This window comes from Sminthopsis crassicaudata, chromosome 4, assembly GCF_048593235.1.
Source record: "Sminthopsis crassicaudata isolate SCR6 chromosome 4, ASM4859323v1, whole genome shotgun sequence".
Taxonomy (NCBI): Eukaryota; Metazoa; Chordata; class Mammalia; order Dasyuromorphia; family Dasyuridae; genus Sminthopsis; species Sminthopsis crassicaudata.
In genome coordinates this window covers 39,284,837-39,304,004 of record NC_133620.1, presented here as the reverse complement: position 1 = coordinate 39,304,004, position 19,168 = coordinate 39,284,837, and the positions used below count along the sequence as shown (strand labels likewise).

Here is a 19,168-nt window from a genome sequence, read left to right as displayed (position 1 = left end):
AGAGGAATGGGAGGATCAATAAACTTAAGTGGCTCGCCGAAGGTCTGGGCAGAGGGCATAAGGCACTGGACTCTAGGAAGCTTCGGCTCTGAAATCTGGACCAGCTGGAACCCTAGCAGTGACTGCTCTGTGAATCGGTCCCCTCATCTATCACATGAGGGCTTAGACTCAGCTGTCCCTTCTAAGGTCCCATGATAGAGTCCATCAGCAAGCATTTACTTATCAGACCCGTCACTGCGTGTGACTACTCCAGGCAGTCGGTTCCAGTCCCTGTCCCCAAGGAACGAAACAATCTGTTCATAGACAAATACAGAGGAAGGAGGATGGAGGGCCACGACTGGAATGACTGCCCAACAAAGGCAGAGGAGCTTTTTGGGGAGGGGAGGCCTCAGTAATTGTATAAATAAATGCCTCATACAGGAGGCAAGCTGGGGCAAAGACACAGCCAATAAGAGCCCACCCTCTGTCCACTCTACCAAGTGCCCTATCCCAAAGGGAATAACAGGGGAAGTTCCATTAAAGGAGAAAAAGCATGAGAAAATTCAAGTTGTGTAGGATTAGAACGGCACTGTGGAAAGAAGCGCTGTGCAATTTGAACTCAGGTTCAAATCCTATCTTTGGCACTTGGAGCAATCATTGGTACCCACTGGGCCTCAGTTTCCTAATCTGTAAAAAGGGGTAGTCTAGAAATTATAGGAAAGTGAAGTGGCAAAGGGGATAAAAGGCTGCACCAGGGGGTCAGGAAAACTGGAGTTCCAATCTGGCCTCAGACACTCTCTGGGTGAACTTGGACAAGTCAATGGAATTTATGATAGCACCCACTAAACATCTATATCCCAGTTCAGGGGTTTATTTGCCAGGTAACCTTGTACAAGCTTCTCAACTTTCCCGTTTCTCAGTTTTCCCATCTGTAAAATGGAGTTTCTAAGAGCACTCACTAAACATCTGTATCCCAGCTCAGGGGTTTACTTCTTGGATAATCTTGTACATACTTCTTAACCTCCCTATGCCTCAGTTTCTCCATCTGGAAAATGATGTTTCTAACAGCATCCACTAAACATCTGTATCCCAGCTCAGGGGTTTACTTCTTGGATAATCTTGTACAAGCTTCTTAACATTTCCATGCCTCAGTTTCCCCATCTGAAAAATTGAGTTTATAATAGCACCCACCAAACATCTGTATCCCAGCTCAGGATTTACTTCTTGGGGGTTTACTTCTCGGGTAGTCTTGTTCAAGCTTCTTAACCTCCCCATGCCTCAGTTTCCCCATCTGTAAAATGAAAGGGTTGGCTTAGATGAACTCTGGGTCTCCTCCACTTTTAGCTCTGTGCTCTCATGGAGCTACACAAGGAGCCTTTTTGATCTGAACAGCAGGTCTCTTTAGGAGAGACCGTGCACAACTCACCCTTGGCCAGAAACCCTGGAAGGGTTCTCTGCCCATCTGGCAAAGGGTCTGGGGCAGCTCAGAATGAGCAGGGTGGCTGGCAGCTATTCCTAGGACACCCATGTGCCTCTTACTGGGCAGATGCACCTCAGAGCGCACAGAGGGGTAGACCCATTGTGGGCTGTTTGGAGGTCTCTGCCACCCCCTGCTGGTGAGCCCAGAAAATTTCCAGGGCACCTGTTTTTGCCCATGACCCTGTGTCTTGAGGGGGAAATCTTTCCCTGGAGAATGAAGGAGCTGGGCCCAAAGTCAGAGAACAGCCAGAGTCTGAGCTGGATCTCTGGAAGGTTCAGTCCCAGCAAGCAGAGCAAGAGCAAACGCGTCCCCAGGAAGGGAGGATGGCTGCGAGATGTCAGGGGAATGAAGACCCTGAGCATCCTCCAACCCTGGCTCTGGCAGGAGGCCTTTGAAGCTACATAAAGAGAAGCCAGCTGCAGGTTCCATCATGATGTTGCACTGGCTTCTCAAACTCAAAATTCTCTCTCCCCCAAATCTTCTCTTCTTTCCGACTTCATCCATATGCATCCAGCCTCCTGTCTGGGACTAGCTCTCCTGGGATTATCTGAGAGGCCATGTGTTGCAGAGGTTAGAATAAGAATAAAAATAATAATATCCTTAAAGGCCCGATCCTATGTAGCAAAGTGGGGGAATGTTAACAAGGGGACTCTAATTATGTCAGCTGGGAAGGCCTGCGAGGAGCCTTGGATCACTGGTGAATTGGATTATTACCGATGGGGTTAGTATCCCAAGAGCCATCCAAAATGGATGAAGCTTGAAATCATCATGATGATCAATCAGCTTGACGTGAAGGACTGAAGCTTTGATTTCTGCTATCTCAAGAAGGCACGATAAACACGACCCAAAATAAAGACAGATATCCTGCCCTTAAGAAATGCTTCATTGCAGATGGTTCTGGCCACTAAATTAAGCTAAAGGTGAGTTTGCTTGGAATAGGCTGAAAATGTGAATGCTTTCATTACAAAGTGACAATATCATAGCAAAAATGAAAACAAATTGTACCAATTAGAAGCAAGGACTTTTTACCATCTTTTGTCAATGGTATCCTCAGCCCTAAGTCATACAACAGTGCACAAGGCAATTATAAAGAAATATCTTTATCCTAAATTTGAATTAGATGAAATAAAATATGGAATTATGGTGTTGCTAAAATCTTAAGGGAAAAGTTGAATTTGTAGTCATTGAAAAAGACAAACCTTCAGTTATTGTAAACCCCCAAATTCTACTTCAAAATGAAATTAATAACTTTATTATTTATAAGAATAAATAATACATTTATTATTTATAAATAATATAATAAAAATATAAAATAAAATAAATAATATTAAAAAAACAATTCTCAAGCAAATAAATAAATAATGAACTCGAATGACTTTAATGATTTTGAAAAGGAAATGGACCTATTTAGGTTGGAATTTCAAAAAAGCTCTCTTTGAGTTCTATGCTTTGAATCTAACCAGCAGATCAATTATGAAAAATGACAGTAACTCAAAAAAGCTAGCATTGGCTATAAATATCATAAATAAAAGCATTTTCCCATAATTTTTGACAGATTTAAGTCTTAAACTGAGATTTTTTTTACCATGTTTTTCTTTTTCCTTTTTTATTGATTTTATAATTATAACTTTTTTTGATAGTACATATGCATAGGTTTTTACATTATCCCTTGCACTCACATCTATTCTGAATTTTCCCTCCACCCCCTCCCCTAGATGGCAGGCAGTCCCATACATGTTAAACTGAGATGCTGATATTATCACTATCAATAGAAACACTAGAGTTAATAGCAATAGATTTTCAGAACATAAATTTGATTTTATTTATGTTGACTTTCACGTACTGGTGGGATTCCCTGGTGCAATTATGCAACTGGCAGTCAGAGCTAATAGGACTGAATTCAGGAGAAAAATAAGACTGTATATGTAAGAATGGACATTGCTCCCCTGTTTTTATGTAGGTTTTTGAGCTACCTAGAAAAAGATGAACATCTACTTTTTTTTTTTAGATGCTCATGGAATGAGATTCCATTATAAAGGGTCCTTCAAAGAGAATTTCTTCTATAATTGATCTGGCAAGTAATCATCCATCTTCTGCTTGAATGTTTCTCCAGAGACTCTCTTCCTCCCAAAATGGTCCATGTCATTGTTAATCAACTGTTGCTAATTAACCATTAATCATCTCAATGGCTGGAACTATGATGGCAGAGTAGTAGGAAGAAGTACAGCTGAACTCTTATCTCATAGCTCCTCCAAATAGATCTAGAAAATGTACCAGTTTGGGTCCTGATCGGGAAATCCAAGAAAATTTCAGTGAGTCATTTCTCTAGTCCAGGTTGTCAGAAGAGACAAGAAGTCCATGGATTCTGGGAATAAGGTCTCGCCAGGAATGGCCATATAGGGCATTCTGATACAAGGAGAAGCTGTGCAGGGGAAGAAGAGGTCCCAAGTCTCACAGAGAGGGGCCCAAACATATATATGGTGTGGGCATAGGTGCCACTTGGAAGGAGGGGTTCACTATTCTGATCTGGGCCACAGGCCCAAGGTGGAAGGAGGGCACCTATGCTGAGATGGTGTTCTAGGTTAAGAAGCTCTCACAGACCCTAGGAGCAAGGAGAGAGTTCAGAAGCAGCAATAACTGTGTGGTTCTCACTCCAGGAGCAGAGGAAGGTCTCAGGTCTAATCTGAAACCTTCAGAGCAAAGCAAGACCAAAGGGAAACCTGCTGTTCTTGTCCTCTGAGTCAGTAGCAGTTTACTGCAATTCCAAATGGAGCAAACTTGTTGCCTAGACCTGAACCTAGGTCAGGAACTTGCAGAGCTCACACCAGGGTCCATGGTCACTTTGCTCTGTAACAGACCACTTTGGGAACACTGAAAACTTGTAGGTACTCAGCTTGAGCTGTCACTGAGATCTTGGCTAATGCAACACTCAGTTAATGGAAGAAACAGCAGGATCAGTCCAGATATTCCCTCTAGAAAGGTCCAGAAACTGGCTCTAAGGTCAGGAAGTAAGTTAGAAGGACAAATAAAAAGAGGATCCCACCATAAAAAGCTGTTATGGTGAGAGGGGTGCTCATAATACAAATCAAGCAGAAAATGACACCAAAATATTGACAAGGCCTCAAAGAAAAACACAGCTTGAGCACAATTTCAACTAGAAATTCTTAAGAGAGAAAGCAAAAGTTTGATTTTTTTTTAATTTTATAAATGAGAACATTAGAGGGGGAAAAAAAACCTGGAAAGAAAATGATAGCTGTGGAATACAGATATGGAAAGCGAATTTATAGCTTGGGATAAAGAGGTAAAAAACCTTGGCCAAGCAACAAATCTTTGAACACTAGACTGGATCAAACGGAAGATAATAATTCCATAATACAATAAAAATATTAAAAACAAAGTCAAAAGGCTGAAAAAATGTTTAAAAATGTCATCGAAAAATAAAGTAACCTACAAAACACTGAGAGCTAATTTAAAAATCATTGGATTGCCTGAAAGCCATGACTAAAAATAAAGAGCCTGGTCATCCATATTTTAATAAATCTTAAAAGAAAACTAGCCAGATCTATTAGAACCAAAGAGCAAAGCGGAATTTTTAAAAAGTCTACCATTTATCTCCTGAAAGAACTTCAAAATGAAAATTCCCAGAACCATTATAGTCGAAATCAAGAACTTACAGGTCAAAGAAAAAAATACTGCAGTTAGAAAGAATTCAAGTGCTGAGGATTAAAAGTCAAGATCAAAAGTGATATAGCAAACATCAGTATAAAGGAGTAGAGATCTTAGAATATGATATTGCAAAAGACAAAGAATATAGGCTTATAACCAAGAATAATGTATCTAGCAAAAGAGTAAAATGCTACAGGGTTGCACAGAAAATTTCCAAGCATTCCTGTTGAAAAGACCAGTACCATAAAGGTACTTTGAAGTACAAATACAGGAGTCAAGAGAAGCAGAAAAAGATAAGCTTGTAAGTGAATAATCAAAGAGAACTAAATGATTTAAATTCTTTCATGGGAAGATATATCTATTTCCCCTGAGAATCTTTTCAGGGATTCTAAAGGGTCCAATTAGAGGATTTGGGTAAGTTCTGGTATGTTTTGATGATTTTAACAGTGGAATAGAAAGGGAGGGAAAGAATACACTGGGCAGGGGGTGGGAGAGGAAGGATGAGGAAAATTAGCTTACATAACAAGGGATTACAAGTAGAAATCTATGTTAAAAAAGAGGAAGGTGTAGGGGAAACACTTAATCTCACTCTTATCTAAACTGGGCAAAGGAGAGAAAAACACACATCTGAATTTCACAGATCAGTCATTCTAATCATGTCCAACTCAGTGACCCCATTTGGGGTTTTCTTGTAAAGGGAGTGATTAGTATTTGGTAAAACAAACTGTACAGAAGTACAAAAATATTGATAAAAGCTTTTTGGGGTGGCAAATAATTAGAACTTAAAAGGGAACCAATTAGATTCCCAAATTGTTTGGCTGTTGTCCTTTGTTCTCTAAGAGAACCATAATGACACCTGACAATATTGTAAAGACAAACAACTTTGAAAGACTTAGGAACTTTCATCAATACAATGACCAGCCACAATTCCAAGGGACTCAGGATGAAACTCACCTCCTAATAGTGACAGACTGAGGCATATCTCTTTATGAATATGGCTTATAGAAATGTGGTAAATTCTGGGGAATAGAAAGACAAAAATGAAACACTCCCTTTCCTTAAGGAACTTTTCCTACCTCATCTAAAATCATGCAGTACTCTTCATACAGATGTCTAATAAATGTCTGTTGAACCGAACTAAACATTTCTGTGGACAGCACCATAGAAATTGGATATTGATGGTAATCACCAACTTGAATTTTGTCAGTATATGAATTTAAAATGAGGTAATGATGCTAATAATATTGAATAAGTAATTTTATTTTCATGATCTATTTACACTGTACAAACATTTTGGAAAAGCACCTCATCAGTTCACAGTACATATACAATATATTTACTTTTAAAATACATTTTGTTAGAAAAGATTCCAAAAACAATGACAGGTCAACAAATGATAAAATTCTCGGAGCAAACCACTAATTTTGTGAGGGCCCTGGTGTTTCCACCAAGAATGATAATTTTCACAATCACAAAGTCACAATATTTGCAATAATTATGAGTTTTTAATGAAACTTTAATTCTTCAGTGGAAAGATTCTGATGCCAGACTAATTTTTATGTGCTTTCCAAAAGGGAAGATGCTTTATGGAAATTTAAAAGTCCCAACACTGTCTGGATTTCGAACAGCACATTGTTTACTCCACTGGTTCAGGGTACACATTCTTTCTTACTTTTTCTTCTTTCCTTGTTCAGTTTCCACTTTACGTTTTTTTGAAGTAGGTTCATCTTTTTCATCATCTTTAAAAAGGAAAAGAAAATTGTTTTGATTAGTGACTGTGAATATATATAGTTTACCCCAGAAATTCCATTACTATTCCTCTACATATTCATGACTACAGTGGCTAAATTACCTCTGAAAGCTAATTTGCAAAAACTGAAAACATGTTCCTTTACTAAGTAAAACTTGAAAACAAGGAAACCTTTCATTTGAAGTATTTTAAGCACCCAAAGTAAATTATTTAGAGCAGTATAATTTTAAGGTCACTGCCAGGAAATTAAAAAGCTTCCCCCCTTTCTCCCTCATCTTAGCTTATAGTTAACGTACATAATATTATACAGTATGCATTTGCAGGACAGTGGAGTGATCAGGATCACTATTTACAATAAGACACTGTTTACTTAACCATCAGTCATCTAGAGCTGGAAGAAGCTTTTCTAGTACAGCCCCTATCATTTTGTTGTAGATGAGGAGACAGGCCGGAGAAAAGAAGTGCCTTGCCTAACTAAGAGAACCCAATTTGAACTCAGGTCTCCCAATTTTAAATTCAAGTCCTTTCCTTCATTATACAAGCTACTTCTTCAAGAAGATTCCTCTCCAAGAATTACTGACCCACAGCTGGAAGGGACCTCAGAGGCGCTCAGTCCAGATGAAGAATCAGAAGCATAGAAACATGTAAAGATCGACCTTAGGCCACACAGGCAGAAACAGGATTTGAATCTTGACCCACTGAGTCGGTCTTCTTTTCACTGTACTGTGCTGCCCTTGTAACTTTAAATGGCTTTCTATGAAACATTCTTTGACTCAACTTGTTCTCTGCTATTCATAAAAAAAATATAAAATTGAGGGAACAAACAAACCACTTTGGGTCTACAGTGAGTGACTCACGATTAGGAGTTAAGTAGTGCTGGGCCTCCTGACTTCAAATCTGGCTGTGTGACTTGGGCAAGTCACTGAACTCTGTTTGCCTCAGTTTCCTCAGCTGTAAAATGGACTGAAGAAGGAAATGGCAAACCATGTCAGTGTCTATGCCAAGAGAAAACCCAACGGGGTCACAAAGAGTTAGATAAGAGTGAAACAACTGAACGACAACTATTTGCATTGCTCATACCATGACATTTTCCCTTCTGTAGAGAATATACAGTGACAGATCGTGTTCCCAACATCTAATTATCACTCTAAAAAGTCACTTCCGTGCATTCAAGTTTCCATGATCAGCTTCTAAGCTAAATGCTGTAGGACCCACTAGTTATTTGATATTTTTCCAGTTCCATGTCATTTTTGTGCCTCTGTACCACAACCAAATGGGCTTCTCCTCTTTGCCCCTTAGTTTCCCAGCTTCTTTCAAGACTCATATCAAATGTGACCTTCTGCAGAAGGCCTTTCCTGTTGTCCTGCCTTCCCCCCACAGCCCTGGCTACTCCAGCTCCTGTTCCGTAAGAACCCCCGTTCTCCCTCCCCTCCCCCATCTACTCTCCATTTTGTATGTACCTATTATTTACATATTTCTCTCATTAAAATGTGAGCTCCTGGAGGGGCTATTTTTGCCTTTCTTTGTAACCCTAAGGCTTAACACAGTTCCTGGCATATAATGTATGTTTAATAAATCATGTTAAGTAACTGACAGGAACTCTTTCCAACTGACATCTTAATTATTTAAGATGCCAATTTTGTTTAATTATTTAAATTATTTAAATCTCGTAGCCTTTTCTCAAATCTTTTCCGAAGCCCCTGGGTTGACTCTTCTTAGGTACTCCCCCATTCATGATTCAGCTTTTGTGACAGTGTGTTCCCTCTCTGGCTCCACCATTTATCCAATCACTCCTCAGTTTCTCCTACCTCTTATCCCCTAAAGTATATGCTTTAAGTCCAAGTTGTCCTAAGACTTTTTCTCTCTTAAAACTCTCTTTTGATCCCAAATACTGATATAATTTTAAGGATTACCTCTGTCCAGATCCAGCACTAAGCAATCATTAGCCTTAGTTCCAGTTTCACACTTCTAGGTGCTGCTAGAAATGTCCACTTGGATATTCCAAGAATAAACATGTCAAAAAAGGAACTCAACACCTTCCCTTGTAACTTTGCCTCTCCTCCCAGCTTCCCTATTATTGTTGATGGAATCACCAAGAACTCAGTCATGTTTCCACTTAGATACCAAGTCTTTAGTCCTTCCATCACAGTGGCCATTCCACCTCAAAGCCACCCACCCAAGGTTCAAGGTCTCAACATCACTTTCCCATTGGAAACATCTACACTGATCTGGCAGCATCCATTTTCTCCCACTCCAATCTATCCTCCACATCAATTATCATCCTAATGCACAAATCTCTTCATGTGCCATTTGTGTTCAAATATGTGATTCTATATTGCATCTGAGATAAAACAAAACAAAGAATCCACAAAATTCTTCAGCCTGGCATGTAAGTCCCCTCTATCATCGGACTCTAACCTACCCTTTTAACCTCATTGCTCCCCTCCGGCCAAACTAGATTATCTGCTATTCCTCACATTGGGCATGGGCATCCTAGCGGGTCATAATACATGCCTAGAATCCATGTTCTCATCTCTGTGTTAAAATCTCTCTCTTTCCTCAGGTTTCTTTCTGATACTGTCTCCTCTGTAATGACTCTCTAGTTGGGGATGGAAGCAGAAATATATTTGGAAATGAATGTGATTTTTTAAAAAAGGCATCAATTTTTAAAAAGAAAATGGGTAAATCTGGACAAAATATTGGTTTAAGTAAAAAGACAATGAATTTCACTTTAGAAAGAGTTTAACATGTCAATAGGCCCTCCAGGCAGAGATGTCCTGTGGAAAGCTAATGATGAAGAACTAAAGAGAGTTTAGACCAGACAAATAGAGATCTGACAGTCAGATTCTACAACTAAGTTTGTGGGAAGAGCTCCAAGATAAAATGCTATGTAAGGACCAAGAAGGGAAGAATTATTGACTGCAGGCTTCCATTGACTTGAACAGCTTCAAGGAAAAGAGGTGGGTTTTAAAGAAATGAGAGGGAGGGACTCAATTCCAGGGATCAGGATGAGTAAAAGTATAAAGACAAGAGCACGAAGCATGAGAGGGAAGCAGAGAGGTGTTCAATTTAGATGAAAAATTGAAGAAATAAGAGGAGTAATATTATCTAAGGTTAGAAACAAACATCTTAGTACCCAGCGGTGGAGGGTCTTGAATGCAAACCAAAGGAGTTTGAATTTAACTCCTACTATTTGAACTTAACTCCAAAGGAACTGGCAATAGGGAACTATAGAAAAATTTCTGAGCAGAGAAATAACATGACTAGACCTTTCAGAAAGTTTATTCCTGTAACAGTTTTGAGATGGACAGCTTGAGTAGAAGTCCTATTAAGAGACTACTAGAGTAGTAGGTGGATGATATTGAGGAATTGACTAAAGTTGTGACAGTGAAAAAGAAGGGAACAAATGAAAAAATTAACACAGTATAGTGAAAATAACATACAGAGAAGAATTCCAGTCTTTTACCAGCTGTGTGACCTTGCAAAAGTTCCTTGCCTTCTCTGAGTTTCAGATTTCTCATCTATAAAGTGGAAGGATTAGACTAACTAGATTCTAAACTGTATAAGTTTGCAATTCTTTTGACAACTGACTCTGCTTCTCTATTAGGGAAATATTTGATCTTATATTTGCATTAGTTCCACATATATCATGGATATCAGACCTTTATTAAAGATATCTGTTATAAAGATTTTTTTCCCTTACTCGATCATTTCCCATCTTATCCTATTTGTATTAATTTTATTGTGGCAAAACCTTTTCAATTTCATGTAATAGAGATTATCAGCTTTTCATTTTTACATTTTCCTAATAGCTCTCTAAGGTAAATATTATCACCTCCATTTTTAAAGTGGGAAAAATATGACTCAACATAATAAACTGATTCATGAATAATGGCATAGTTTGTTTTTAATTCAGCCTTATCTACTCAAGATTTCTATTAGAGGCAAAATAAGTTGAGAAAGATAATTGGGAAGTAATAAGATGTTCATTTTTAAAATTATACTTGAAAATCCAATATTTTGTTGATACACAGAATATCAAAAAATATGTTCAGCCTATAGAGATCAATCTGTAAATCTATTTCAATTCAGATGACTACTATTCCTTAAGGAACAACTCAAAAACTATGTTCTATTGATGTTGCATCAATCATCCTCTTCCTGTTGGAGGGTCAAATTCTTTTCAATTCAGAAACTCAATAATAAGATTTGTTGAAGATTTATTAAGTTACTGCTACTTAGTCAAAGTCAACAAACAATTGCTTAAATGATATAGCTCCTAAAGAAAGAAAAGTGAAAATAAAAAAATGATTCTACTTGCTATTATGGGATACTATAAGCTTTCTGATCCAAAGAAACTGGGACTCACATCTAATTCTAATCCTAGTAAAATCAACTGCTGACAGATTAAAAAGCAGCCATATTTTTAGAGTGGACTTCACCTTGACAGGCAGGCTGCAACCTTTGCTTCCCAGCTGATCAAGAGTACCAGTCATATTCTTGGGCTCATCTTCCTTTACAAAGGCTATCCACATCAACTATCTATGAACTCGGATAGTTCTCAGATAGTTCTCTTTATCCTTCCCTCATCCCTACAGCTTTTCTTCATCTTCACAGCAACCTCTTCTCACACTATATATCCCTGCATCTCCAGGCCATTAACTCTTCTTGGGCCTTGCTTGTGTGCCTTCAAAAGCTTTCTCCTACGGTTAATCAGGCCAACTTAACATTCTTTTCTACCCTTGAGTTGCCTGACTGTCTTTTTACCCCTCATTCTTCCCCAAACTACAGGTTGGGGTTTCTTCCACCACCAGCATTCTTTGCTCCCATTCCTGCTGCTAATACTGATGAAGGAATTCACACAATACTACCATCGAAAGCTCCTCCCTTTGCAAGCCTTTTACCTTTCCCTGCCTGACTCACCAACCCACTCTCCTCAGTGTCTCTTTTTTTCCTAAGCCACCTGGCCCAAGGATCCTACCAAATATTTCACAGAAACAAAGTCGAGGTCCTCCTGTCCAGGCTCTTTCTTTCCTTCCATCCCACACTTCAACATCATCCTCTAGTGCTCTAGGCTCAAATACTAATCCCTCTACTTATGCCTCTCATCTCCTCTTGGAATCTGCCTCATGATCATTCCCTCTCTGGACATCTCCCAGGAAAGCTGATCTGCCCCACCCTACACCAAGCACTCCAGGTCTGCCCCTGGATAGTGAGAATTTACTGGCTCTACCCATCCCCAGACCCATCCTGATATACTCTGCCCATGTTCCTGCCACATCACCAATAGAGAAGATATTTCTTCCTCATTCTGCCTTTTTGAATACCTAGGTTCTCTCTAATCTCTACTCAAGTGCTGCACCCCCCCCAAAAAAAAAAAAAAAAAAAAAGCACTGATTAAGTACCAAGCATTGTGCGCAGTCTTGGAGATACCAAGACAGAAATGAAACTGTTTCTGTCCTCTAGAAGCTTATATTCTTTTTTTCCCCTCTATTTTCAAAATTTGCTTTTTGTTGTGAACATAATCAGCAACAGGAAAACATTTTTACTAAACAAAAAGAATAAAAAAGAAGATTGCATAAGGAACTTTGAATAACTATGGCTTAAGAAGACTAATGACATGTAATTGCCAGCCCAAAATGGTGAGAGGGATAGTGAAGAACTAGAGATACCAAATGAAACAAACATTCATGCAACAAAAGTGCTGATTTCTTTTTGTTTTTGCACATGCATGTTCATGTACATAGAATACTGTGTTTCTATAAAAATATACTCATGTAACGTACATGTGTATCTCTACACCAGTAGAAGTATGTGCGTACATATTATGTATCAGAATTCTTAAATGTAAACATGTTTTCCCAATTTATTGCTTCCCTTCTAATCTTGTCTGCATTAGTTTTGTTTGTACAAAGCCTTTTTAACATAATATAATCAAAATTATATATTTGGTGTTCAATAATGAATTCCAGTTCTTATTTAGTCACAAATTCCTTCCTTCTGCACAGATCTGAGAGGTAAACTATCCTTCGTTCTTCTAATTTGTTTATAATTTCATTCTCTATGTCTAAATCACGAACCCATTTCAACCTTATCTTGGTATATGGTGTTAGGTGTGGGTCAATGCCTAGTTTCTGCCATACTAGTTTCTAATTTTCCCAGCAGTTTTTGTCAAATAGTGAGTTCTTCTCCCAAAAGCTGGGATCTTTGAGTTTCAAACATATATGTATCATGAGTATGTTTTGACCTGTATAGGTATATACCTGTATATAGGTATATGCATACTCACTAAAACCTGGCAAGATATCTTAAGATTTACAGGCAAAATAAGAAGCTTATATTCTAACAGTAGAGATAAATATGTACATTTGTAAGTAAAATATATATAAAGTAATTTTGTGGAGAGAAGGTGCTACTAGTTAGAAGAAAAGGTTCAGGAAAGGCTTAAAATAAAAAATCATACTTGAACTGGATTTTGAAGTAAGCTAGGTAGTTTAAATGGAAAAGACATAGAAAAAGTGTATTGTGGGCACAGCGGGCAGCCAGTGCAAACACAAGAGTCAAGAGACAGTTAGAAATGAAAAACTGGATGAATCACTGAATGAAAAAAGGGGGAATAACATAAGTCTAGAAAAGTAGACTAGATGGCTTGATCCCCTCATCACCACTTCTTAAGTAATCTTATCTCAGAAATGACATACTCTGACTATGTTTTGTATTTAATTTTCTATCTCCAATCAAATCTAAATTCTTTGAGATGTGGCCTCTTTCCTTTTATCGTGGCATTGCAGATATTTGACACAGGGCCTGGCATCTGGAACTAGTGCTGGAAAAAACCTCAGAGGTCTTCAAGTTCAGCTCTTTCACTTTACAAATTAAGAAACTGTGGTCCAATAAAGTTAAATAACTGGCCCCAGATCACACAGGAAGGAAGTATCAAGAGGTAAGATTTGATTTTAGATCCTCATACTTTTGAAGTCAGTGTTCTTTCCAATATACGGTGTGAGCTATTTATTAAGTACTTGGTGAGTGAATGAATGAATGAAGGTAGCCTCTTTATAATGTGGTAAATGGTCCTCATGAATTATGACTAATAAATTGTATCAACCTAATCTTGCCTCCCTTGGCTAGAGTGGTAGGCAAAGAGAGAAAAAATCCTAGAGTTTGTTGATGTTTTTCAATTTCATAATTTAAAAAAAAAAAGCCAATTTGATTGCAGTGTCTTCTCCCCACAAAAATAATCTTGTATCCTGACCATGTCTTTCTCTCACTCCATAGAAATAAAGCATACATGAGTATCTGCATTGTACATTAGAAGTCTATTTCTTTAATCATGTAATAATATCTCCTCCATTGTCATTTTCCTCTATGGATCACTGTCATGCCTTCCTGTTGATTCCAAGAAAACATAAAATGAAATACATAGGATTACAAAAGGAACAGATTATGGTAAAAGGTTTGTCTTTTTGTTGTTGTTGATTTGGTTTTAGTTCTCTCTGATTCTTTATGACCTCATTTGGGGTTTTCTTGGCAAAGATACTGAAGGGGTTTTTCCATTTCATTTTCCAGGTGAGGAAAGTGAGACAGCTAAAGAGCTTGCCCAGGGTCACATAGCTAGTAAATGTGAAAGGCCAAATGATGAATCTTCCTGCAATCTTCCTAACCCAGTGCTCTATCAACTGTGCCACCTGTTTAACCTATGATGAAATACAACCATCAATATATGTGCTATGTCATATATACTTATTTTATTTAATTTATATGATATATTTATTTTATTATATATTATATATGTATGATATGTATTATATATAGACATATACATAGAATACATATATGTGTGTATACACACGCATCTATACCCGTAGTTTAAGAACTCTTGGACTAGAAGACAGAGAACACGCCAAATTTCATACACTAAATGTACTACTATATCATTGTCATTTTTGGCTAGATGGGCTTTAATAAATTACCCTATGTAGGTTAAATAGAAAACTTTACTTCAACAAAAATGTCAGGAAACTACTGAAGTCTTAAAATGTCCCACAGTTAGAACATGAAATTAGTTTTTATTAATTTCTTTCTCTTTCCTTCCCTCCCTCCTTCTTTCCTCCTTCCCTTCCTTGTTTTCTTCCTTCCTTTCTCTTTCTTTTAGTTGGTGCAGTAGACAGAGTACTGGCCTTGGACTCATGGAAGACCTGAGTCAAATCCAGTCTCATACATTTACTAGCTGTATAATCCATGGCAAATCATTAACCTGTTTGCCTCAGTTTCCATGTCTGTAAAACAGGAATAGATAACAATAACCCTTCCAGGGTTGTTGTGGGGATAAAATGAAATATTTGTAAAATGCTTTGCAAATCTTCAAGTGCTAGATAAGTGTAGTTATTCAGAAACTAATTTTTTAGGACTAATAGGTAATCTTATGAAAAATCTTTATATTTATTCAATAGAACTCTTCTGTTTTTGTCTGTTCTTGAATGAAGCACTGAGTTCTGAACTTCTCAAGAAGCAGAAGAATGATAAAGGGAAAAAGGTACAATTTTCCCAGCTATTTGCCTGCAGCATATTGAAAGCCCCCAATTGGGAGAAATCCAACTTTTTGGGCTTTCTTCTGATAGAATTCAGGCCATCTCTGGCCTCAGAACTAGAGCCCTTTATTATAAAACCTCAGGCTTAGAACCTTTATTATCGAGATAGAGCTGCTTCCCAGGAGTTTCCAAGAGATCAGACTGCACAGGCTCTGCTTATTCTACAGGGCATTTTATAATGTTTAAAAGAACAAGACATTGTAGCTATATAAATAGCCCACTTCGGCTAAACGCTTTACATTTCTATGGAGACTGTCCATTTGTCAAAAGTGTTTCTCAATGTACCAAGCGTCAATTATTCATGTGCCTTGGATGTTCTCAGGAAAACAGAAAGCAGGCCACAATATGACAGAGGGAGACAGGTTGTCTCAGTTGCCTCCTTTTAATATCGACCTATAGGAATGCCAAGCGCAAAGGAGGTCCTTCATTTCAAAATGGCTGGAGATCGGGTTTAAAAAATAACGCACATTTTTCTCAGTCTAGGATGGATGCTCTTGTCACTCTCTTCCTGTTACTATTTGGAGTAATTCTCTGCTAAGTTCACTTCCCCCCCCCCCCATCCTAATCTTAGTACAACTGCTTTAATGTAAAAAGGTGGCTTTAGTTTTTCACAGTTGCAATCACAAGGAAAGAATAAATAATTGTGCCACTTTAATTATAGAACATCCCTGTATCTATGGAAGAGATCTTAATGACCCGTAACAGGCCCTTGGACTTCCGCCACCACTTTAATATCAGCTCAATGTCAATCTTACATGGCAAAATGTGGAGACAATCAGGAGTCACTTTGAGAAGCGAATGCTAGAGGCGCTCGTGGCACCCAGGGCAACAGTGCGGACCTGGGAATCAGATCTCGGGTCTGGGGGTCAGATTGGGGTCAGATCTTGGCTCTGCTCTTTACTTCGGACTTCGGGTTCCTCCTCCGTAAACTGCGAGCCGCCTTTCAGCTCCACCTGGGCTTTCCCGTACCTCCCATTCATTTCTCGCGCCCTACACGCGGTGGCGCGGTGCAAGTTGTGGCTCCTAGAACCCGGCGCTGGCGGCGGCCATCGGATCCCGCTCTTTTTTCGGGTCGGAAGCCCGAGCTTCGCCGTCTTCCTCACCCCCCTCCCTTCCCCCCCACCCCGTACCTGACTCCAGGGTCTCCTCCCCTTCAGGCAGTAACTTCACTTTTTGCGCATTCTGGGGGGCATCGTCCCCGTTGTCCTCGTACATGCTGGACCACTTGATGGCCATGTCCAGCTCGGGAGGAGGCGGGGGCTTCTTCTCTTTGACTCCGTACGACTCGGGGGGCGGCACGGCGTTGTTCCTCCAGGCTCGGAACTCCTTGGGGGGCTGTGGAGCAAGGGCACCCGGGTGAGAGCGGCTCTCGGGATACCCTCCCCCACCCCAGTGTCCCCCGGAGTCCCTGAATGGCGCGGGAGACTCCCCGGGAATCCCGCTTCAGGGATACCCACGCGCCGCGGCTAACCCTCCCGGAGACTTCGGGGTCCAAAAAGCCCTGAGTTTTCGAGTTAGAGGACATGGGCAACGTCAAGCACCTCCCCCATCAGGGGACCCCAACTCGCAAGATGGCTCTGAGGAAAGGGCATAGAGCCAAGCCAGAGACCCCGGGGAGGGGGTCTTGGGGAAGAGAGCTGGGTTTGCAGCCTAGCTCTGCCCCTCACTCCCCGGGGACCCCGGCCTCAGTTTCCTCCCTGCTGCTAGGGGAGGTCTGGGGTTAGCCTCGGTTTTACCCTCCGCAGAATGGGTTCCGTGTTCGGGGCGCTCCGTGTGCCAACCTGGGCTTCTCACCTCTTCGGGCGCCTTGCGGACGTGCCGCTCCCAGTCAATCTGCTTGTTGAGCGGGTTGTAGAGGAAAGCCGGCCGGGACACACTCCGGAACAGCTCGTCCGGCTTGGGCAGCCGCATCCCCCCGGCCGCGCCGCCCCCCGTGGCCGGCTTGGCAGGCTCCCTGGTCACTCGGCCCGTCTCCTCCGGGTCGCTGTCCTCCGAAGACGAGGACGACGACGACCCGGAGTTGCTACTGCCGCCATAGGCAGCAAAGTAGCCCAGTGGGTCCTTCTCCTCAGCGGCCATGGCGGTATGAGAGAGCCGGGTGAGGATCCCGCCGCGATCTCGAACCAGATCCGCCTCCTCCTCTTCAGCTCCCTCTCCGGGAGCCGTAAAGCCGGAAGTGGCAGAGCCGGAGAGGCCCCGCCCGCCCGGCGCGGCCCCCCATTGCAGGGAGCCCGAGAAGCCCCGCCCTCCGGGAAAGGGACTAAAGCGGAGAGGCCCCGCCCACTAACTGGGGAAGCCCTGCCTCTGGCACCGCCCACTCCAGAGAAGCTCCTCCCCCATGGGAAATGAGACAGTAGGGAGCCCTGCCTTTCGGTGGGGAGAGCCACACACCTCACCTCCTCAGACTGCCCAGGCCCGGAAGTTCCGTCCTTATGGAGAGAGAAAGAGACAGAGAGAGATTAGAGAGAGCCGGCCCAGTCCCGGAGAAGCCCCGCCCCCTGAGGAGGTGTGTTCGTGTGGGGAAGGGGAGGCAGAACTGGATAGCCTCGCCTTTTAGAGGGCGGGATGACTCTCAACCGGCTAAGCCCCGCCCCCGCCGATACTTTGTTCCCACCTCTTAGGAACCCCTGCTCCTAAAATCTTTGCTCCCTGGGGAGGGGCAGAGTAGTCTAGGAGCTAAGAAGAGCAGCTAGGTAGCGGAGTAGATGGAATACTGGGCCTGAAGTCAGGAAGACTCTTTTTATTTCAAATCCGGCCTCAGACACTTAATTAGCTATGTGACCCGGGCGAGTCACTTATTCCTGTCTGCCTCGGTTTCCTCATCTGTAAAATCAGCTGAAAAAGGAAATGGCAAACGGTCCTCCAAAATGCCCAAAGGGGTCAGGACCGAAAGGATTCAGCGACAGGATTGGCGGCCCCGCCCCCAGAGGAGTTGCCTCCTGATTTGGAGAGTAAACCCCGCCCGGGTCTCTCCCCCTGGTGGAGAAACCTCGCTCCCTCAGGGTCCAGCAAGCCAAGGCAAGCCTTCTTTCTGGGGAGGAAGAAGAAGCTGAGTTGATTAAAAAAGCACGGTCCCAGGGGGCGGGCTCCCAGGGTCCGGAAAGCCCCTCCCCTAATATGGGGGTGTGGTCTCGTGGAAGCCCCGCCCCCACATGAGTCTTTCTGGCGGAGTAACCTCTCTCCCTTAGATCCAGGCAAATCTTCTTGAGGAGGGAGAAGAGGCTGAGCTGGTTAAAGAAGCACCGCCCCAGGGGGCGGAGTCCCAGGTCCGGGAAGCTTCGCCCCTGAGACGGAGGTGGGGCTTCAGGAAAGCCCAGCCTTCTCTGGAGGCGGTGAACTCGTACTTTTCCCTAGGTTCTAGCCAGGGAGTCCCTGGCCTTTGACCCTCCGATCTTGACCGGACTTCTTGTCTGCGTCCCGGAACCGGGCCGCGTTCTGGAAGCCCAGGGAGGATTGTGCCCCGAGCTGTGGAACAAACCGGTTTTGTGGGAAGTGGACTGGGCCGGCATGCCAAAGGAGCTTAATAAATGCGTAATGCTTCTTGCTTCTGTTTGTCTTTGGGCGCCCCCTTCCGCGGGGTTAGGCTTCCTCTCTGGCCCTCTACCTTTATGCTGTGTGTTTTCACTTAAGCAATTGCATCTCTTCCCTCTCCCTTCTTTCTCCCCTCCCCCTCGCAAAATTACCCATTCCTGGAGAGGCTGC

At 41.7% G+C, this 19,168-nt stretch overlaps 1 protein-coding gene across 1 annotated transcript; it reads right to left on the bottom strand.

Moving 5' to 3' along the window:
• Nucleotides 1–6,369: 6,369 nt before the first annotated feature.
• Nucleotides 6,370–17,661, bottom strand: C4H1orf52 (chromosome 4 C1orf52 homolog). Its single transcript, XM_074266348.1, has 3 exons — nt 17,261–17,661; nt 16,597–16,801; nt 6,370–6,864 (listed from the first exon to the last, which is right to left on the bottom strand). The coding sequence occupies exons 1-3, from the start codon at nt 17,543–17,545 to the stop codon at nt 6,794–6,796; spliced, it is 561 nt and encodes a 186-aa protein (XP_074122449.1). The 5' UTR covers nt 17,546–17,661; the 3' UTR covers nt 6,370–6,793.
• Nucleotides 17,662–19,168: the final 1,507 nt, after the last annotated feature.